Genomic DNA, 21,480 nt, shown 5'->3' with positions numbered 1-21,480 from the left:
ATTCCCTGCCCTCATGGTGCTTACATTCTACTAGGGGAGGGGAATCAGATAATCTGTAAAACCATAACTAAATAACAATATGTAATCATTCTTCCAAATTTCTACCGTAGGACCTGTTCAAGTTTCCTGAACCAGTGCAGAGGGTCTCACAGATCCACACATTTGCAGATGCTGTTCCCTCTGCCTAGAACACCCTTCCCCTGTTTCCCTCTGAAGAGTTCCCTCATCCTTCCAGCCTCTGCCTCAGGGAGGTCTTCCTGCCAACCTCACGGGGAGGTGGCTGCTTATAGCACCATATATGCACCGCTGTCCCAGCACTGATGACAAGCTATTTGAATTCTCCACTTTGCTCCCGGGTTAGACGGCGAGTGCCTGGGTCTGATTCATCCCCATATCCCAAGCCCTGGCAGTTCCTGCAGTCTTAGGGGCCTCGAGTGAGTACTCACTGATTCTGTGAATGAATCAAATCCAATGCCATCCACCAATGAAGTGTTGTTATCCAGATGCCCTACCTCCTTTGGCTCTCCCACTTTTCATTCCTGACCTTTCTGGTTCTACGCAAACAATGCTTGCGCTCGTGCACACTCACGGAAGCACGCCTCCCCCATGGAGGCCACAGACTTCCTCCATGATTACTGTATCTGGGCATGTTCCCCTGAAAGCAGTGCCACCATGTACCGACTTTTGTCCACGTTGTCCACCCCGAAGTACCTTGCCACACTGCTGCCCCTGGGGATCTCCTGCACCACAAGGCAGCCACAGAAATCACCAGGGTCTGTGTCCCTGGTTCCCAAATCTCCCTTCTCACCTTCAACCACACTGACAGAGTCCCGCCCAGCACCGCCCTCCCCCCCCCGCCCTCCCCAGCCCTCTCAGTGGGAGCTTCAAGCCCAGAAGACAGGGGGCTAACTGTCCCCAATGTCACATTGCTGATTCTAAGTCAGGGGCAGATTGCCTTCTTGGGACTGTCTCCTTGTCTGCCCCATCTTCTTTGCAAAACCCCAAGGCCCAAGATGAGGCCAGTCCCCACCCCAGCCCCAGGAAAGGTCTCAGGTGACACCCACTCCCGCCCTCTGTTCATTTCCTGCCAAGAGAGACGTCAGCCTTGGCAAGGCCTCTGGACACGTCCGTGGCCTGCAGTGGTCAGACTCACTGCTGATGGTATTCTGTTCCTACCGGGGGCTCATACATTATGCAGGATGGTGGACAGTGCACCGGGCCTGCTCGCCGTAAGACCAACCAATAAGATGGGTGATGTAGGCACCCCACTCTGCCAAGGCCACCTCTGCCCTCCCTATTGGAGGCAGGGAGAAAATGACTTCAGAATAGTCAAATAGTCATAAGGTCTCCTTCTCCTTGAAGTTCAAAGCTGGGGGTGTCAGATATGATCGCATGGAGTTTTGCTCTGCCCCTGGGAAGGAGACAAAAAGACGATGTACTCTCAGTCGTCATGGGCTGGCCGGGAGACCTGAGACCCACTGAACACCCAGGAGATGAAGGAAACCTGGGAGGGCCTGGGCTCAGGCGTGGGAACGGAATCTGGCAGCTCTGATTTTGATCTTGGACTTTCAGCCCCTCCTATGGACATCAGACAATATTGCCTCGCAGAGACTAAGAGGAGGTCCTCAGCCTCCTTCTCAGGAAAATTGAAGGCCTTTGCTCAAGTAGTTACCCTGGGGGAATAAGAAGTTGAGGTAACCAGAGCAAGAGCAAACATTAGTCAAGGCCTCTTCCCAGACTTTATCTTCCTGAATCCTAACAGCAGACCTGAGTGGCAGCAATCATTATTTCCATGGTAGAGACAGAAAAGAATCCTGACCTGGTTGGAAAAGAATTTTAGGCCAGGCAAGATCTAGGTTTGAATTCTAGGTCTGCCACCGTGTGTCTCAGTGACCCTGGGCAAGTCAGTCGACCTCATTGTGCCTCAGTCTTCCTCATCTGGAAAGCGGGGATCACCTAACAGCCTCAGAGGGTTTGTGATGGTTGAAGGAAAGGTATGTAGACTACCTGGCATAGAATAAGGGCTCATGAGGGGTGCCTGAGTGGCTCAGTCAGTTAGGCCTCCGAACCCTGATTCTGGCTCAGGTCATGATCTCACAGTTCGTGAGTTCAAGCCCCGCATCCGGTTCTGTGCCGACAGCACAGAGCCTGCTCGGGATTCTCTGTCTCCCTCTCTCTCTGCCCCTCCCCTCCCCCCGTCTCTCAAAATTAAACATTAAAAAAAGAATTTAAAAATATATAACCGGAACAACTAGGAATGAATATCACAGTACTTACAAGGCACCACATAGGAACTGTGCTTTAGACCCTTCTCATGCCCTAATCCTAGCAGCCCTGCTCCTGGCCCTGTCCTCATCCTAAGAGGAGATGAGTCGCTTGCACAACTTCTCCTGGCTACTGAGTGACAGAACTAGGATTTGAGCCCGGGCAATGGGACTTTGTGTGCGTACGACTGAGGCTCAGAGAGGTTCTGACACTTGACCAAGGTCACACAGCCCATCTATGGGAGAAAAAAAAAAAAAAAAAAAAAAAAAAGCCTGGCTAGACTCTTGGTTTTCTCACTCCCAATGTCCCTGTTGTGCCCCTCAGCGTTTTCTATCGCACAGATAAAGGGGGGGACTGGACTTGCTCAGAGCAGTACCTAGCCTGGGACAGGCACAATAAAAGCACTAAATAATAAATGTTCTGGCCCGCTGGGCGGGACTCTTTCCAGAGCACGGGTAGGGGGAATTGGACCCTTCCCTGGGTATCATGTGGGAAACAGGCCACTTCTGGCTGCTTATTGTTTACTTATTCACAGCCTTCGACGATATCACACCTGCACACCTCCCAGGGCCGTCGCGGGAGCCTGAAGTAGCAGGAAACGGTAAACTCCAGGCCCCGGGTGAATTGTGTGACAGGTGTGTGAGGACCCCGCGGGGGCGAGAGACTCACCTGAGGAAGCACGCTGGGCCGGGAGAGCGGGTCCCGCGAGCCTGGCACCCGGGGAGCGCCACCCACGCCGGCCCTCTCGGCAGGCGCTGTCCTGTCCGAGGCGCGTGGGCCGGGGCCGCACCCCTGCGCGGAACTGGCCGGCGCTGTCCTCCTCCGGGAAGTTCAGGCGCTCCTAGAAGGCCCAGGCGAAGGACCGCGGTGTGTGGAATGCGTCCCATCTCGGGTTTATTTCCCACGCTGCACCCCTCGGCAAGAGAGCGAGCGCGCGAGCTCTTCTCTTTCCAACTCCTTTTCAACGCTTCTGATCATTCCAGGAGCAAGTCTCATTTTGCTGCCAGAAGCCCTTTAACACCTCTCTCTCCGTGCTTATCTTGCCATGTCTTGTCTTCAACAGAGAGAGAGGGTAGGCCTCCGGCTCAGAATTCCGAGCAGATGAAAACATCGAGCTAGAAGGTTAGAACGAGTTTGTTTGTTTGTTTGTTTGTTTGTTTTTCATTTCATTTATTTTTTGTTACCTTCTATTTACAAGTGAGAAGACGTTTCCCTTTAAAGTACATGGTTAAAAGCAGGTACTCTGGAAATTAGACTAACTAGGTTCAAATCCCAGCTATGCCACTTAACTGCCGATGTGACCTTGAGCAAGTCTTGCAACCTCTCTGTGCCTCACTCAACTCCCTCCTCTGTAAAGGGAAGTGATAATGGCATCTCCTCCTTATGTTATTGTAAGGATTATATTAGTGTGTGAAAAGGGCACCGATGGGTGCCTGATATGTAGGCTGTGTAAATGTTTGCTGTTAAGTTAAATAGGGCAAAAACAAACAGACAAACCACAAAACCCCGAGGTTTAGACAAAGTTTCTTTGCACCGACCCCACCATTTTCCATATGAGGAAGCAAAGTTTTGGAGAAGATAATTAAGTGGCTAAGCTAGGATCTCCGCAGGTCTCTGGATTCCCCATCCACTTACCAGCCATTTCAAACTTCGATAATTAATATAGCTTCTCGCAGTATTCAGGTGTGCAATGAGACTAATACTATTTCACTGATGTTGAGATGGTGTGTGTAAAGGTGGCTCAGAACACGAGTTGGTGTGATGGCCCTAATGCATTTCAACAGGGGTAATATCGCCCCCAAGGGGACAGCAATAGGTTCTTGAGGGGAAAAAAAAAAAATTCTTAACTCTTTTTTTTTTTTAAGGGTTTTATTTTTAAGTAATCTCTACACCCACCGTGGGGCTCGAATTTACAACCCCCAGATCAGGAGTTGTACACTCCACCGACAGAGTAGCTAAGGAAGCAAGAACCATTAACAGAGATAAGTTCTGAAACTGTGACTGGCGTGTTGAAGTTATTTTTTTTAATCTTGCAGTTCCTTCAGGAAAATGAGTTTATGGGTTTTCTATATCTGCTTAACATTATAGAGACCAATGCATTCAGAAAATAAGATTTTAAAAATCCTACTTTGTTCACGTCCTGTGTAACTTTGGACAAGGTACCAAACCTGTCTGTGCCTCTGTAAAGTAGACACAATAGAAAACAACTCATAAAGCTGTTCCTTTGTTAATGAGGAAATGAGTTGATATTTTTAAGCGCCCAGATCAGTGTCTGGCCCATAGTAAACGCCATATAATAGCATTTAACAAACTGGAATTATTATTATCCCACAAATGAAGAATTGACCCACAGAAATTGACCCACAATCATTCAGGGAATGGGAGAGCCTAAATTTGTTTAGCATTTTTAAAATTCCAGGGACGACTGGGTGGCTTGGTCAGTTAAGCGTGGAACTCTTGATTTTGGCTCAGGTCATAATCCCAGGGGCATGGGATCAAGCCCCGAGTCAGGGAGACTGCTTGGGGAGACTGCTTGGGATTCTCGCTCTCTTTCTCCCTCTCTCTCTCTCTCTCTCCCTCTACTCCTCTCCCTCTCACATGTGCTTGCACACACTCTCTCAAAATAAAAAAATAAAATAAAATAAAATAAAATTCCAGCTTAATTTAAATAAAGCGCACACCATTTTAAGGGTATGCCTTGGACATGTTTATCCATGTATACACTCGTGATCAACATAAGGGTATTCCTAATCTCTCAGAAGGCTCGCTGGGGTCCCCTCTCATCAATACCTCCCACCAAGTTAAGTGCTGTTCTGATTTTTCACTGAAGATATTCTGCCTGTTTTGAATTTCATCCAAGTGGATTCATACAGTATGTTTCTTTTATTATACACGGAGCCTGAATGTGAAGCCCAGATGGTCCCAGCCTAGAAATTGCCATCTTAACTCTTATCCTATACTGTACTGCCTTTTAAAGCCACGACTACTTAGGGTGTTATCTTCTCCCTCCCGTTTCCTTACTCCTCTTTTAGCTCTGGGGAAATGTAGCTGTCCACTGAGCCATGACCAGTTCTAATTGGTCAGTTCTGCATTAGAAGGCCCCACAGTCCACCCGCTGCCAGCAAGCATATCATAGGGCACAGGTGTCAAGAGTGGGCCAATGGGAGGATAGCATGGTCTAAACCGCCCACCAGTCCACCAATGGGAGGGAAGTTCCTGCCCTCTGCAACTGCCTCCCCAGAGCAGAGCCGCCTCAGCCTCGTGCCCTTGCAGTTTGACACTTTCCTTGTATCCTAAAAGAAGGTCCCCTCACTGCTGCCTAAGGGATGCAGGGTGGCGGCCCCAACTCCCTGCATCCCCCCTGGGCTTTCTCCACCCCTCCCCTCCCTGGAGTGGACGGGAGGGGAGGCTTTTCCAGACAAAAATAACATATATGTAAATACGTCTGTTTTCAGGGATTCTGTTGTTTCTTGATTTTTTTTTTCCTTTGTCAATGGGATAATGCTTTGGCCTTCCTCTTTCTTTTTTTAAAAAAAGGTTAGTTTGGGGCGCCTGGGTGGCGCAGTCGGTTAAGTGTCCGACTTCAGCCAGGTCACAATCTCGCGGTCTGTGAGTTCGAGCCCCGCGTCAGGCTCTGGGCTGATGGCTCAGAGCCTGGAGCCTGTTTCCGATTCTGTGTCTCCCTCTCTCTCTGCCCCTCCCCCGTTCATGCTCTGTCTCTCTCTGTCCCAAAAATAAATAAACGTTGAAAAAAAATTAAAAAAAAAAGGTTAGTTTTAAAATTCCAATATCTTTACGATGTGAACACCCTCTTTCCTTTTTCTGAATTCCGGGCGCTGATGAGAATCATCAGCCTTCCTCCGTAGCCTCCACCTCGTCCCCTCAGAGGTGAGGACCTAGGAGAAGGGAGAGGTGACCCGAAGAGCTTGGGGATGGGGCAGAAGATGGGACGGGGTAGAGTTAAGAAAGAGCAGGCACATCCTTAGGGTTGAGGATGAAGAGAAGAAATTTTAAGGTGTGAGATGGACTGGGAGTTATAGACCAGCTTCGAGGGTGACAGGGAAACTGCTTGAAATTGTTGGAACAGGTTGATAAAAAAAAAAAAAAAAAAAAAAAAAAGGAAAAAAGGATGTCCAATTGCCCTGGATGAGGGACATTTAAAGAGCAGTAAAGGTCCCAAAGAGATTAGGGAAGAGAGATGCCTGGTGGTTTTTGGTGCTTACAGATGGGTGGATCCCATGGGCTGTTGAGTTATTGGGGTGAAAGGGGTGTCTGGGGCTGAGGGACGCCAACTGTGCTGAGGCGTTCTCATGGTCACCTTTTCTCACCTTCTCTACCCCCTCCCCCACAGGCATGCCCCTGCTCTTTGTACTGGGCTGCATTTTCTTCCCACTGAGCTTCACTGTCCTCTGCTGGGGCCTGCAGAACCACTCCCACCTGCGGATGGAGAGACCAGAGGCTGTTTTGGTGGCGTCCAAGTAAGAGGACAGAGTGAGGGCATCCTTCCTGGGGCCAGGGCTGGTGGAGCTGATCCCCTGCTTTTAGGAAGAGTCAGTGGTGAGAGCAGAAGCCCAGTATGCGCGCGTGCGCACGTGCGTGTGCGTGCGTGCGCGTGTGTGTGCGCGTGCACGCGCACCAGGGGAGATGAGTCAAAAAAAAAAAAAAAAAAAAACCTGGCTCTGGGATCTTTTGCAAGTCATTTCACCTCTCTGAACTTCAGAGCCCTCACTTGTAAACGGGCTTACTAAGAACCCCCACCATCCAGTCCTTGTGGAGATGTTGGGTGGAGTTGAGTCGGTTGAGTTCATATCTCCGAAGTCGGGGCTGCAGACTCCTGCAAGTCACACGAAGGCCACAGGCTCCGTGAGGACTGGTGAGCTCATCAAATGGGGCAGCGGCTGCTCAGCTCCAGCCAGATAGTATGGACCTAGAACGTGGGCTCCATGTTGTCTGGCCTTTGGATTCTTTCCTAAAGGAAGTTGAGCTTTGGTGGGAAATCTCCTAATTTTCAAACACTGACACATAACTTGGAATTTCAGAAAATTCTGTATTGGCAACTCTATACTAGCCAAACAAAGCATGCCTGTGGGCTGGATTGGGGCCCTTACACTGCAAATTTATGACCTGTTTGACACAGCTTAATGTACATGTGACCTATCATGGAAACTTAGGTAGGAGAGAGAGCCGGCAGAAGGCAGAATTCACTTGGGTGTCTAGGTGAATTCTTGGAGGACAGAAAAGTGTCTCTGCCTGCTGTAATTCATGTCATCTGCAGAGAAGCCACAACTTGGCCAAGTTTGCCGTCCTCAATCCAGTAGTTATGGTGCCCTACCATCCCCCAGGATGGTGCCCATCCTCCCCCAGACTCAGTGGCTTTACTCTTTGCCTTTGGAGCTATCCAGTTTTGCCAGTTTTCGTAGCTGTGTTATCTTGCTCAGGTTTTTTTGTCTTTTGTTTCTTAAATCTCTAAACCTGTTTCTTGTCTATCAAACATATATTACCATCTTGGGAGATTAAATAAGAATGAACATAAATCACCTTGCCTCATGCCCAGCACACAGTGAACACTCAAGAAGTTGGGTTCTGGGGCATCTGGGTGGCTCGGTCGGTTAAGCCTCCGACCCTTGATTTCAGCTCAGGTCATGATCTCGCAGTTCATGGGATCGAGCCCCACATCTGTCTCTGTGCTGATAGTGCTGAGTCTGCTTAGGAATCTCTCTTCCCCTCTCTCTGATCCTCCCCCTGCTCTCTTTCTCTCTCTCAAGATAAATAAATAAACTTTAAAAAAAACTTGGGTTCCTTTCCCCCTGAAGGGAAGCCCTGGAGCCAGGAAGCTGGGTCCACTATTGTCTCTAAATTGTCCCCAACTTCTGCCTAAGGCCAGAGACCTCTCAGGATCTGTTCCTTCCTCGTGCCACTAGAGGGCAGCATAAAATTGCAAATCCAGCCCTTTGCCTCTCTTTTGGGGAGGAAATGGAATGGTCTGAGGACAGGCAAAAGCAAATCGTAGGGCTGCTAATTGAGGTGCACCTTAGGGCAGGCCTGGAAACGAAAGTATGGTGTGGGTACAGGCCCCACATCATGCAGAAGTCCGTAGGACAGTTGGGGGCAGGCCAGGAAGGCCAACTTCCAGGAAGGCAGCACGAAAGGGTGAGAAGCCGTTCAGAGGGTTCCAGCTGGGCTTTGGACACACAAATCACTGGGCCTTGATTTCCTTGTGCTTGAATGAGGGGCTCGAACCAGCTAATCCTTGAGGTCCTTTTCTGGGAAACTGGGCTGTTCTGTGAAGTCGCAGACGAAGGGGAGCCAGGAAGATGATAAACCTGAAGAAAAAGCAAAGTGACCAGTGCTTAGGGGAGGCCAGGAGAGGCCAGGCAGCCTGAAGGACAGGGACAGGGCGTCCTTGTGCTCCAGGTGGGTTTTCAGAGGGGCAGGTGTTCTTCTTCAAACCCTGCAGCCACTCCGACACCCAGCACGAGAAGGGTCCTGCCTCTTCTTAGCTATGGGACCTTGGGGAGGGCCACTGAAGGCTTCAGGACCATTTCTTGACCTGTAAAAAGGGGATAAGTGCTGTCACCTCGGTGCTATTACGATAGTTAGACAAGATTACAGGGCAGTCTTGCAGCAGTCAGGAGACACCTCATGTATACCTAGAATTTTCTTCTTCCCATTGGAATGAAGGATGTTTGTGTGTGTGTGTGGGGGGGGGGTCTCAGAGCCTGAAAGGATGCTGTGTTGAGGTGTTTTTATTCCCATGCGTCCTTAAATTCATCCTTCAGAGACGGCAAGATGCACCACTTTGTCTTGCTCCCTCCTCCAGGGAATCCTCTTTTTCTCTTTGCTGGAGGGACACCCCTAAACTGGGACCCCAGCGGGTCACTGAGGGACAAGTGTCGGGAGGCATTGGCAGCGGAAGAAATGGTAGGCATTTGCAAATGTACTGGTGGGAAACAGGGTCGAGCCCCCATCTGACGGCTCAGAGCCCCCTCCCAGCTAGCCAGGGACCCCAGGGCCACCTTCCTCCCCAAGAGGAGAGCTGACCCTCCCCTGGCCCTTGTCCCCAGCAGCCCCCTGCGCCGCAGCTGCTGTCTCTTTAAGGGCCTCCCCCTCCCTCTTTCTCTGCTCCCCCCCATCTCTGTCGCAGCCGCTGCTGTGGCTCAGAGCTGCATGGGAGACGCGCTGCAGGTCCGGTTTCTTGGTGTCTGGTCGGTGCCATCATTCCCCACCCCTCCCCCGCCCTCCCCAAGCTGGTGACTCCCCCTCCCCCTCCCCCTCCCCTCCGAGGGGGCAGGGGGCTGGGCACGAACTCTCTATAATGCCCCGTGCAGCCTCCGGGGCCGGGCAGCGGGGACCGTGGCAGCAGCGAGAGGCGGGAGAGCAGTGCTGACCGCTGACCACTTGCCCGGCCACTCCTCTGTCTCCCTCCCTCCCACCTCCCTCCCTCCCTCCCTCTCCCTCCCTCTCAGGGCTGGCACCACAGTCCCACCCCGCCTTCTCGGGTCCTCCCAGCCTCTCCACGTAAGCCCCCCCTCCCCACCTGCCTCTTCTCTCCCTCCCCTCCCCCACCCGCATCCTCCTCCTCCGGTACCCTCTCCCTCTCTGTCCTCTGACCAAGTCCTCTCCTCCCGTCTCGCTTCCAGCCCTCTGGCCAGCTTCCTCCCGCTCCCTTTCCCGGATCCTCCCTCTCCCCAGCCTCTCCCCATTTCCCCAGTCTCATCTAACTCCCATTCTCCCTTCCTCTGGTCTGACTCGCCTGCCCCATCCCGTCCCCGCCCTGTCCCCTTTGTGCCCCTTTTTCTTTTTCTCTCTCCTTCCCTGGTTTGGTGTCCCTTCTCCACCTCGAACTCCCTTCAGCTCGGCCTCCCTGCCCCCTCACGGCCTCTCGCTTCCCTGCCTGAGGCCTGAGCCACCATGCTGACCCCAATGGTGGCTGGGGGGGTGGTGTTCCCCGGTCTCTTCCTCCTCTCCAAGAACACGCTCCAGCGGCTGCCCCAGCTGCGCTGGGAGGAGGCCGACGCGGTCATTGTCTCAGCCAGGTAAACTGCCTCCCTTCGTCTCAGCCCCTCTCCCCTCCTCAAGCATTATGGGGGTGGAAGGGATCCCATCCTTCCCTGGACCCTTGGCTCATGGGGGATTGGGGGTTCCTGAAGTGGTTGGTGGGCTTTATCTCCAAGCTTCCTTCCTCCCTCACTGCCTTACTCGCCGTCCCAGGAGACCTCGTCCAAACCCAGCCATCTGGTCTACTAGTATCCAGACTGCTTTTCCTTCTTTTCCCCCATTCACCCTCCCAGCCTCCAAAACAGGGCCAGCATGTGACTGAAACATTCCTCTAAGATATTAGGGAGTAGGGCAAGGGGCAGAGAGCTGTGCATTTATTGTTCAGGGCATATGTTTGAGGGCACAAGGGACAGAGGAGTGAATGGTTCAACTCAGTACAACCCCAGAATAAGGGCCAGAGTTGAGGAGGGGAGCACGGGGGCAGTCAAAGAGTGAGTGGGAAAGTGGCCAGGGGGAACTTGAGGTCACTGAGGGGCCAGGTGATGAGTGGCATGACTGGGTGGCTGAATGTTGCAAGAACAGGCCCAGGGCTCCCCCTTGCCATCCAGTGCTGTCCCTTTCCTGCCTCTAGAGACCTTGTTATCAGCACCGTCTCACCTCAAGATGACCTCCCTGGTCATGAGAAGAGGGCGACTCAGTGTCCACAACTGAGGGAAGGAAGATGGCAGTGAGGAGTTGGGTGGACTGAGGAGTAGCAGCTGGGCAAGTCCCCTAGCCTGAGGCTGGGGGAAGCCCTGGGCAAGCCAGCCTCAGGCAGAGATGGGCAGAGAGTGGCCCGAGAGGTGCCCGAGTCCGAAGCGCAGTAAGTGGACAGTAAAGAGGAGAAACTGAGATCTGCATCTCCTTTGTCTACCACGGCTCCCTCTTTCGCCCTAGGCTAGTGTCCTCTGTCCAAGCCGTCATGGCCTCCACAGCTGGCTACATCGTCTCCACCTCCTGCAAGCACATCATTGATGACCAGTAAGTGCCACGAGACCGCCTTTGCCCAAGTTTCCAGCAGCCTGTGTATGTGTGTGACTCCTGAGTACCCCAGGTCTTCTACGGGACTCATTCAATGGTCCCCGAGCCCTTCACTTGGGACTCAGCAAGTTAACTGCGTTAGCTGCAACTCAACACCCAGGGATAAATTTATCTTTGTCCTGTCCTTAAAGGTCAGAACTAGGAGGAGAAGGAGTGGCGATCAGAAAGGATTGTCAAAGCAGCCCCTAGGCTTCCCGGCCTCTCATACCCTCATACTAGTAGGTCCTGTGTGTCCTTCCCTCCCTACTTCTTCCCACCCTTACATCCCTCAGACCCCTTTTCTAACCAGCACCCACATGGGGTGCCTTCCTCCTCATGCTGGGCTCACCCCTCACCTCCTCCCAGAACCCAGGTGTCCAGTCCAGAGGAGAGAGATGACAGAGACAAGGCCACTAATGGTTAGGCAGTGGGGGAGGGGGAGGAGAAGGGTGAAGAGGCTAAAATTTGGCACTGGTAGCTGCTGCAGTGCCCGGTGCTTGCCAAAAAAGCCCAGGCCTGAGGAGGTGGGGCGGCCAGAAGAAGGAGAGGGGCCCTGTCCGTGGTGCTGACGGGCCGGCTCCGGGCGACCCACGGGCTGCTGCAGAATTGCCTGGGAGGGTGCTGAAGACCCCCCACGCCTGACTTCTGGCCCTGACCCCCTTCTCTGGTGACTCTGGGGCCACAGGAACGTTGTCTGGATGACCCTGACCTGGCGTGCCCCTCTTTCTCTACAGACGAGTTCCCTTATCTGTGGGGTGAGGTACATCCCTTCCGGGAAGCGCTGCCATGAGGAGGAACTGAGCTGTGTGTCAAATGCCTAGAGCAATTCTGGCTGCCGCACAGTGGGTGCTTAACTCTTCCTTCACGTCTTGGTGACTTGGGTTCCTCTTGCCCTCTTCGCTTCTTCCCCACCCCTGGGTCTAAGATGAGCCTGGATTCCCAGGCTTATCCTGCTCTCGCCTCCTCACACAGAGGTCACCTTTCGGCTCTTACGTTTCCTTCCCCCAACTCAGGTCTGTTCTCGTCCCTCCCCCTTTAATCCTCAGGTGGGTGTCCAAGATCAGGGTTAATGCGGGGACAACAGCTGTTCCTACTTCTGAGCACCTAACTGCTGAGAGGGTGGGGATGGGCTTAACTCTTCAAGGTGCAGCGCCAGTCCTGGCCCTCCCTCCCCACAAGCCACTCAGCTCCTGGGGCCAGCTCTCCCAGCCACTCCCACTGTAACTTCTCTTGGGACAGTTTGGGCTGCCTGTCCCCCTCCAGGCCAGTCTCGCCCAGGTCTTGCATTCTGTTTTCTGTTTTCATCTCACCCCATCCTTCGCTGCGTTACCGCCCCCCATTCCCCCCCCCCCCCAGGCCTCATTCCCCTTCTCCCTTCAGCAGCTCCTCATATTTTGTCTCCACTCTTGTTCTGCATCACTCTGGCTGACTTTGCTTTCATCCCTCCGCCTTGCTGGGCGAGTTCCCAGGGCCCTACCTCCCTGATCTCCCACTCCCACCTCAGAGCTGCCACAGGGCTACAGGATTGAAGAGACAGTGTCCAACATGCTGAGTCAAGAAGAAAAATGCAATGTTGCACATTCATGCACTTTTCATTTTTGTTTACTCCCAAAGTACACAGAACTTTCTCTGCTCTTGGCTCCTTTCGCTCAGCGTTTTCGCCTTAATGCTTGGCTGTACCTGAAAAAACAAGAGGTTGGACCACATTCAGGTGGAACAACCGGCACTGAAAGCACCACCAAATCCCTAGCAAAGGCCCGTCTGTGACACGTCTTGAATCTTCTAGAGACAGTGGGGCTCTAGGCGAAGGCTGTGGAACCAGACTTCTCTCATGGTTATTCCTTGGCCAAGTTACCTAATCTCTCAGTTTCCTCGTCTGTGAAATGGGGGTGATAACCATACCTACTTTGTATGAAGTTTTTTGTGGGGAGGGAATAAGTCTATGTGTGTGAAGGGTTTTAGCTATTAGGACAGCGCCTGCTTGTAATAAGCAGTCAATGGATGTTGGCCACTATGACCCCTCTCCACTGCTCTTGCCTCTTCTGCTGTTATTTGTCCTAACCTCAGCTGTCTCTCATATCTTGCCGGAACTTGCTTTCTCACTCTCACACTGCCCTATGGTCTGTGGCTGTCTTTGGGTATCTTTTCCCTTTTCTTGCCTACCATATTGCAGAAAGAGAGAGAGAAGAATGAATGAATGAATGAATGAATGAATGAATGAATGAATGAATATGAAAAATGGGTGGGCTCTGAGATCAGACAGTCTGGGTTTGAATTCCAGCACTACTACCTACCAGCGGTGTGACGGTGTGACCTTGGGCCAGTTTCTTGCCCTCTACCCTTGGGTTCCATCATGTAACTCGAGAGTCCACTCTCGCCTCAGGGTTGTTGTGAATATCACTTGAGATCTGACTCATGTGGCACGTCCAGTGCTGACTGTGGCACCTGGTGGCTGCTCTGTCCCTCTCCTTTCCTCTTTGATCTCTCTCTCTCTCTCTCTCTCTGCCCAACAGACACTGGCTTTCCTCTGCCTACACGCAATTTGCAGTGCCCTACTTCATCTATGACATCTACGCCATGTTCCTCTGTCACTGGCACAAGCACCAGGTCAAGGGGCACGGAGGGGACGAAGGGGGGGCCAGAGCCCCAGGCAGCACCTGGGCCGTGGCACGCGGCTACCTGCACAAGGAGTTCCTCATGGTGCTCCACCACGCCGTCATGGTGCTCGTATGCTTCCCGCTGTCGGTGGTGAGTCGGGGTGTAGAAAGCCAGGGTCTCCTGTCCTGCTCATGCCAGCAGGAACCGGGGAAGCCCTGTGGCCTGGTCTCAATAGCAGGACAGGTTGGGGAGAGTCTCCACAGAGGGTTTCCTGAGCACCAGACCGGCCCCAAACAGCGTGAGGGTGTGGGGTCAGCCTGGCCTGGGCTGGACATGCCCAGCCGTGGTGCTTGGGACCTGTGGCTGCATGTCTCTGAGCCTCAGTTTCCTCATCTGTGATATAAGGGTGAGCGATCTCACCTGCAGGATGACGGTTGGAGGGATACAGTGAGTGATGCTCGCAGCTTTGCTGCTATACGCACGTGTTCAGACTTTCAGGGTCAAGCATCTCCGCAAGTGGCCAAGAGGAGACAGGGAGGGAGTCCAGGGTGAGGCCAAGCTATTTCCTTCCTCTCCTCGCAGGTGTGGCGTCAGGGCAAGGGAGATTTCTTTCTAGGCTGCTTGCTGATGGCTGAGGTCAGCACCCCCTTCGTCTGCCTTGGCAAGATCCTCATCCAGGTGAGAGGGTACCTGAGGGTGTAGCGGGCCCCACGGGAGGGCAAACCTGGGAGGGGCTACAGGCTGGGGTCGGGGGAGGCAGGGCTCTGGGGGGCTGAGTGGGGGCAGTGGGCCGAGGGTGGAGCCCCTCGCCCCGCTCACTCTGCCCCCTGCCCGCCCGCAGTACAAGCAGCAGCACACTCTGCTGCACAAGGTGAACGGGGCCCTGATGCTGATCAGCTTTCTCTGCTGCCGGGTGCTGCTCTTCCCCTACCTGTACTGGGCCTACGGGCGGCACGCCGGCCTGCCGCTGCTCGCCGTGCCCCTCGCCATCCCGGCCCACGTCAACCTGGGCGCCGCGCTGCTGCTGGCCCCCCAGCTCTACTGGTTCTTCCTCATCTGCCGCGGGGCCTGCCGCCTCTTCAGGCCCCGGGGCTCCCCTCCGCCCTCCCCTTGTCAGACCCAGGACTGAGGGTGGGGCCGGGGGACCCTCCCCATCCCACCCCTTGGGGACGGGGCTCTGGGGCCGCTGGGCAGGGGGTGGGAGCCAGGGGCCTCTTGCCCTGACAGCCCGGGGACTGACAGATGGACTCTGAAGGGGCCGAGGGGCGGGACATCTGCCCTCAGGGGCAGAGGGTCAGGGACCAGGTGAAAAGGAAGGCAGGGAGGGGGAACCTCTTCTCCCAGCAGTGCCTGAGCTGAGGGTAGCAAGCCCCTTCCTGCGCGGCCCCCCTTCTCCCGTCACCAACCCTGGGGCTCTGGGGGGAGCAAAGGACCAGAGGAAGGGGGCATCACTTCCTGTCCACTGAGGGCTAGAGGGCCGTGGGGAGACTGACTCAAGGGGACCAGGACTCGGAGAATGTGGGGGAGGCCCTGCTGTCAAGGCCATCCCAGCCCCCCTGCTGCAGACTCCTCTCGGTTCCCCACCATCTGGGAGGGAGGGGACACCCTAACTATCCCCCCCACCCCCACCCCAGGCCTCGCTTGGGGCTAGCTGCCTCCACTGCTCCTCCCTAGGGAAGGCCAGCCTAAGGAATCTTATTTATTTTATTTATTCGCCCAAATTCATACTAGTTTGTAGGGATGGGGGGAGGGAGGTGGCTGCTACCCCCCAACCTTCCCAGTGCTGAGCAACCCCGGGGGCGGGCGAGGGGCACCCAGTCCCTTCCCCATTAGGCTGCACATCTTGCCCTCGGGCCCTGGCATGTCCCTGGTGCTACAGACCTCTCAAGGCTTCCTCCAGTCTGGGGTCAGGGGACCCTGGGAGGTGCTTTACAGACCGCTAATAAAGACGATCTGCGTGAACGCCACCAAGGCCCTCTTCACCCAGTTCTTTGGTGCTGGGAAGGGTGGGGGGGGGGTCTGGGGACAGAAAGCACAGATGACCATAGGACGGGGCAGGACCCCCTGGATGGCTACCGAGCAGTCAAGGAAGAAAAAAGCAGACTTTTATTCATCAGCGGGAAAGGAGGGCAGGTTTGGGCACTCAGGGCAGAGTGCAAGGCCCTTGTCCGGCTCCTTAGGCCCCTTTTTGGCAGCTCCTATGGGGTATGAGATCAGAAGTGGGAGGCCACGCCCTGCCTCCCTAGGCTTTGGGGTCCTTCAGCCTCTCCCAAGGAAAGCTGGGGTGGGGCAGGAGACCGGTAGGGGCCGGGGTGGGGGGGCTTACATGTGTGTGCAGAACTGGAAAAGGAGGAAGAGGAAGGCCACTACCAGAGCACCCACTAGGATGTGATAGAAGAACTCAGAGTTGTATCCTGTTAGACAAGAAGGGGGAGATGGGGACCCTGGACTCACCTCCAATTGGAGGGCCAAGGGCAGCTCTTCTCCAGACCCCGGCAAGGAAGGAGGCCGTCTCAAGCTGGTTCATACCTGAGTTAACAAAGATGACGGGTTTCTCTCCAATAAACCGGGCCACGGCCAGGAGCCTGGCTTGGTCTGAGTCCGGGTAATCAAAGAAGTCAGGTCTGTCCAGGAAGAGCACAGACTCTGCTCGCCGGGTCAAGGTGTTGGCCCTCTGTGGGCTGGGTGCTAGGGAGCAAAGTCTACCTCAAGAATCCAGCAGACCCATGCCCTCTACCCCAAGAAGCTGAAGCCAACCCAGGACCCTGTCAGGCCACACGGCCTTAGTGTGGCTATGGAGGGGCTTGATTTTGTTCCAGGAATCTCTCAAGGATCAACTGAGCTCTCCACAAGAAGGCCCATGCTGGATGGAGAGAAATGTGGAGGGCAAGAGGAAGGCCCAGCCTTGGCCACCCAACTCCTCGGGCAGACTGGCCCTTTAACCCCCAAGACTTTCTCCTTCCCGCGGCTCCCGGGACAGCTTCCCACCTGTTTCTATGGCCCCCAGCCCCAGCAGCCACACCCACACCCAAGCCCACAGCCACAGCCTCATGACTCCTCTCCTCCTGTGACAGGGGTGGGGGCTCTGTGATGTCACAGCCTGGAGCCATTCTGATCAGGAACTCCGGGTTGAGGGGAGAAAGTACTGGAAGCTGGGACGAAGAAGAGGTGCATTTGTGTGTGGCAGGCAGTTCTTCCTGGAGGGAGGGCAGGGATAAACACCTCCAGTTACCCCTGGATCCACCGCTTAACACAGACCACTTATTTACCCGTCACAGCAAGCCTGCCTGCATTATACAGAAAAGGGACAAAGAGGAGCAAAGAAAGTAATGTAGGCAATGCACACTTCCCAGGGGCGTGCATCTTTCTCTCGGACGCTCCCCTTTGCCTTGTGTCACCAAATTCAAGGGCCTAGGGATCTCTTAGGGGTCCATTGAGGAAGACCCTGGGGTTGGCAGCCAAGAGAAATAACAGGCTTGTACCACTAGGTGGCAGCAGCGTCCACGTTTGTCTGTTTCCCTCCCACCCGGGAAGGCCCGGCTCCAGCCCTTCCAAGCCCTCCTCCCGCCTCTTCCCGCAGGTGCTGCAGGAAAAGGTACTGCAGGCGCGAGGGTTGTCAGAGGAACCCCCCAGCCCCCCCTCCCCCCGCCCATCTCGACGCGGGTCTCTTGGTCACCCACAGAGCCCTCACAGGCTCCGCTTTCTGGGTGGGCTCCCCCAAGGGCCCTCCCATTTCCCATTTCCAGTCCCTGCTTTTTATTTGTCACTTCCCAACAGCCACTTTCCGTCCTGCAGGCCCGTCTCAGCCTCTAAGAGTTAGCTCCCCTCGGATTGGCAGGTGGGCCTGTCTGTCACAGATGTGTCCCGCCCCACCCAAGCCCAAGGACACTTCAGGGTCTCCTCAGTTCCGACTACACAATTGCCTGGTCAACAATCTCTGACAGTGGCAGTTCCAGGACTTACCCCCACACCAGGCATGGGTCTGTGGTGGGTTGGGACGTCCTCTGCCCTACGATGGAGGCACCCCCCTCCCCTGGATCCCCACCCCTCATCTTTCTTGCCCTCAGGGTCTACCCATCTATTCTCCCCTTAGTCTTGGGAGGTCCTTGCCGTGCTCAACTTCTATTTCCTAAACCATAAAGCCCAGAGAGAAGAAAATGGGGGGGAGGCAGACTAACATCTATGGGACCTCCTGTGGGACTGTTTCCCCTTCACTTCTCTCCCCAAAGTCACAGGCATGGGAGGAGCAGGGGGACGGCTCGGGGGAGGAGTGGGGGGGTGGAGCAGGGTTCCCACCCCAGGCCTGTGTGCAACTGCTCCCCATCCTCTCCCTCGTTTAGCTGGGAGAAGGGGTCCAGAGCCTTTGGCCATTGGCGTGGATCTTTCAGTTTTCTCAATTGCCCCAAAAGGATACAGCTGTCCTCTCTACCAGGAAAGGCCCTTTAGACACAGGCAGTGAATTATCCGTTCATTTATTCATCCAATCATTAGGTACATGTATTGAGCTCCTTCTGTGTGCTGGGATCCAAGTATGGCTTCAATAGAAACCGCCAGGGCACGGTCTCTGACCTCAGGGATCACAGGGGCGAGAACTCAGAGTATAGACGGACAACCCCTCGGGGCTGTCTACACTCGCTGTCTCCGCTCCCTCACCTTTAATGTATTCTTCAACCCCTCCCAACCTGGTTTGGTCCCCACCACTCCACCGAGGCCACTTTTGCCAAGTCTACAAATGGCCCTTTAACTTGCCAAATCTAAAGGTTACTTCCTCTGTCCGTTCTGTGTCTCAGCAGGGTGCGCCTGTCCCTGCCTCACCAGTTTTCAGGGTTCCTCCTTCTCCAGCCAGCTCAGCCTTGGACCTTCTCCTTTCTGTCTATATTCTCTCTCCCTAGGTGATCTCATTCAGTCTCATGGCTTTAAATACCATCTATATGCTGGTGACTCACAAATGTATATTTCCAGCCTAGTCCTCTCCTCTGGGCTCCAGCCTCCTCTACCCAACTTCCTGCTTCGTGTCTCTGTACGTCCAAAACCATCTCGAACTCAATAGATCCCAAATGGAGTTCTTGGTTCTCCTATCACAAACTGGCTCCTGTTTTCCAACGCTGAGAACGGTCTCATTGTTCATCTAGATGCTCTGCTCCACACAAACACCCAGGAGTCAGGTCAACCCCCCCCCCCCCCCCCCCGCCTCCTGACAAAGCCATCATCAGGACTTGTTGGCTCAATTTTTCCAACGTGAATCTCAAGTTCGCCCACTTCCCTCCCCCTCCGCTGCTGCCCACCGTCAACCCCATGCCTCCTCTGGTATTTCAACAGCCTGTAGACTGGTTGACTTCTCTCTGTTCACTCTTCCCTCAGGGAGAACAAGCCAGAACACTCGGATCCACCATTTAAAACCCTCCAATGGCTTCCCGTGATGCCTAGTGAATTATGAACTTCTTACCCTGACCTGCAAGGCTCTTGCCCAGCCCTGTCCACCTCCCCACCTCAGCTCTTGCCGCGACCTCCCTCCCTTGGCACATGCCACCCTTTGCACACGCCTGTGCCTACGACACGCTTGCCCTCGCACTTGAACCGGCCGACTTCTCCTATCTCCCGGGTCTCAGCTGAGAAAACACTTCCCCTGGGAAGGGAACTCCCACGGCCTTTTGACCATCTCCCGTCACCGCATCAATCTCACTGCACTGGAGGTGTCTCTTTGTCCGCCTCCCCTACAAGGCCGTGAAGCTAGAGATCATTGATCTTGGTCACAGTTGTCACCAGAGTATACAGTAGGTGTTCCATCAATATTTATCGGCTAAATGGATGGAAGAGAACCTTTCCACCTGTGAACATGCCGGGGATCAGCACTGTCTGCCATTTCCCCTGCTATTGGCTTGAGCTCCAGCTTTATCCCTGTGTTCCTCCAATAAGGCTTTGTGTAGCTGGGCTTCTGGACCTGAGCTAAGCTGTGAAAAGGGGCCACAGTGGAGGAGGCAGGACCGCTGGCTTCTTGTCCAGCTTGCCCCTCCTCTCACGCAAACCCAGATCTGCGTCGCTCCAAACCTGCCGGCTCTGGTCCTGGACCGTGTCTCCGAGTCCTACTTCCTCTCTGATCCTGGACATCCCTGAAGGAAGCCTGATGGTTGCCTTTAAATACATATTATTTTAATGTATTCTTTTGAATAGGCAGGATATGCGCACGGTACAAAATTCAAAAGATACAAAGGATGGAAAGTAAGTCTTTCCTATTCCTGCCCAAACCTCCCTCGCAGCAATCTCAGAGGTCAATGTAGTTACCACTTTCTTGGGCAGCCTTCCAGAGATAAGTTAGGCACACATAAACAAACATATATGAACTCTCTTCTCATTCTGTACGTGCTGCCTTGCACCTTACTTTAAGTTAACCTGAGACCGCGTGATGACTCTACAAGTACAAGCACAGGGGCCTCTTTCTTTGTCCTGGCTGCATACTATTTCATCGTATGAAATTGTGTCATCCCTGATTGAATGAATCCCCTGCCCGTGGACACTTAGGTTGCTTCCAGTCTTTTGCTGTTGTAAACGCGCTGTGGTTAATAATCCTGAACTCCAACGGTTTTGCTCATGGGCCAGCATGAGGATAAATTCTAGGATTTATCTATAGGATAAAATTCTAGAAGCGGAATCTCTGGGTGGAAGAGTCTGTGTATTCGTCATCTTGGTATCCACCGTCAGAATGGCCTCCGCAGAGGGGGGTGCCCATTTACCCACAGCGTTGCACACGTTGTGTGTTAACAGATGCTTTGAGTTTTGTCATCTGGTAGGTGCTAAGTGCTATCTCAGTGTGGTTTGACTTTGCTTTTCTCTCATTAAAAAAAAAATCGTGCACTAAAAAAATACACATAACGGTCTTTCTTTCTTTCTTTCTTTCTTTCTTTCTTTCTTTCTTTCTTTTTTGAAGTAGACTCCATGCGCAGCATGGGGCTCAATCTCACGACCCCGAGATCAAGAGTTGGATGACCTACCAACTGAGCCAGCCAGGCACCCCAACAATATTTCCGTCTTAAGCATTTGCAGGCATACGGTTGAGTACTGTTGAGTATATTCACATGACTGTGCAGCCACGTTTCTCTTACTTTAAAATCACAATACTTAGGGAGGCCAATTTAGTGCTAGGCCTGCTTGGGGCGGCCTCCATGGCATTCCCTGGTGGGGGGTGGGGGAGACATGACAAACCAGGGTGGTGAGAACTGAGTCTAAGATAGCACATTGGGAGCTAGGGGGTGCGGTGGGGATGCTCCAGAAAGGCTCCAAGGAAGAGGTGACCCAGGGTGACCCCTGAAGGAAGGGAAGGTCTTGCAGGCAGTGGAGGTCCTGTGAGCAAAGGTCGAGAGACCTCAGGGATCCAGGTGTGTTCTAGGAACTGCAAGAACATTCCTGCCAGCCAGCCAAAGGTCATGGAGGTGACAAGATGGGAGAAGCCAGGGTCTTGGGCTGGATGGCCTTGACGGCCACTGTGAGAACTCTGAGGACTCAGTCTTGGGCAGGGATGGCGGGGGTGGGGTGGGGGATGGCGAGTTCAGGGCAAAGAAGAGC

General features: G+C 53.8%; 2 protein-coding genes and 1 long non-coding RNA gene across 7 annotated transcripts; 2 read left to right on the top strand and 1 right to left on the bottom strand.

Annotated features, from left to right (window-relative positions):
• Positions 1 to 9,497: 9,497 nt before the first annotated feature.
• TLCD3B (TLC domain containing 3B) lies at positions 9,498 to 15,887 on the top strand. The gene is made up of 5 exons (XM_003998683.6): positions 9,498 to 10,301; positions 11,200 to 11,283; positions 13,836 to 14,070; positions 14,503 to 14,598; positions 14,762 to 15,887. The coding sequence occupies exons 1-5, from the start codon at positions 10,177 to 10,179 to the stop codon at positions 15,047 to 15,049; spliced, it is 828 nt and encodes a 275-aa protein (XP_003998732.1). The 5' UTR covers positions 9,498 to 10,176; the 3' UTR covers positions 15,050 to 15,887.
• CE3H16orf92 (chromosome E3 C16orf92 homolog) lies at positions 12,903 to 17,047 on the bottom strand. Of its 5 annotated transcripts, none has more exons than XM_045047830.1 (4): positions 16,909 to 17,047; positions 16,375 to 16,608; positions 14,002 to 14,340; positions 12,903 to 13,002 (listed from the first exon to the last, which is right to left on the bottom strand). In XM_045047830.1, exons 1-3 carry the CDS (start codon positions 16,970 to 16,972, stop codon positions 14,039 to 14,041), a joined length of 600 nt encoding a protein of 199 aa, XP_044903765.1. In that variant the 5' UTR covers positions 16,973 to 17,047; the 3' UTR covers positions 12,903 to 13,002; positions 14,002 to 14,038. The 5 variants fall into 5 exon arrangements, with proteins under 5 accessions (XP_044903765.1, XP_044903766.1, XP_044903764.1 ...); XM_045047831.1 differs by adding an exon at positions 16,247 to 16,334 and having other exon boundaries at positions 12,903 to 14,340; positions 16,450 to 16,608; XM_003998716.5 differs by lacking the exons at positions 12,903 to 13,002; positions 14,002 to 14,340 and adding exons at positions 16,004 to 16,118; positions 16,247 to 16,334 and having other exon boundaries at positions 16,450 to 16,608.
• Positions 17,048 to 17,116: 69 nt separating this feature from the next.
• LOC123382567 lies at positions 17,117 to 20,785 on the top strand. The gene is made up of 2 exons (XR_006591132.1): positions 17,117 to 17,251; positions 19,282 to 20,785. It is a non-coding gene; the product is annotated as an uncharacterized LOC123382567 (long non-coding RNA).
• The last annotated feature ends 695 nt before the right edge of the window (positions 20,786 to 21,480 follow it).

Source organism: Felis catus, chromosome E3, assembly GCF_018350175.1.
Source record: "Felis catus isolate Fca126 chromosome E3, F.catus_Fca126_mat1.0, whole genome shotgun sequence".
Lineage (NCBI taxonomy): Eukaryota > Metazoa > Chordata > Mammalia > Carnivora > Felidae > Felis > Felis catus.
This window is presented reverse-complemented; position numbering and strand designations above follow the sequence as displayed.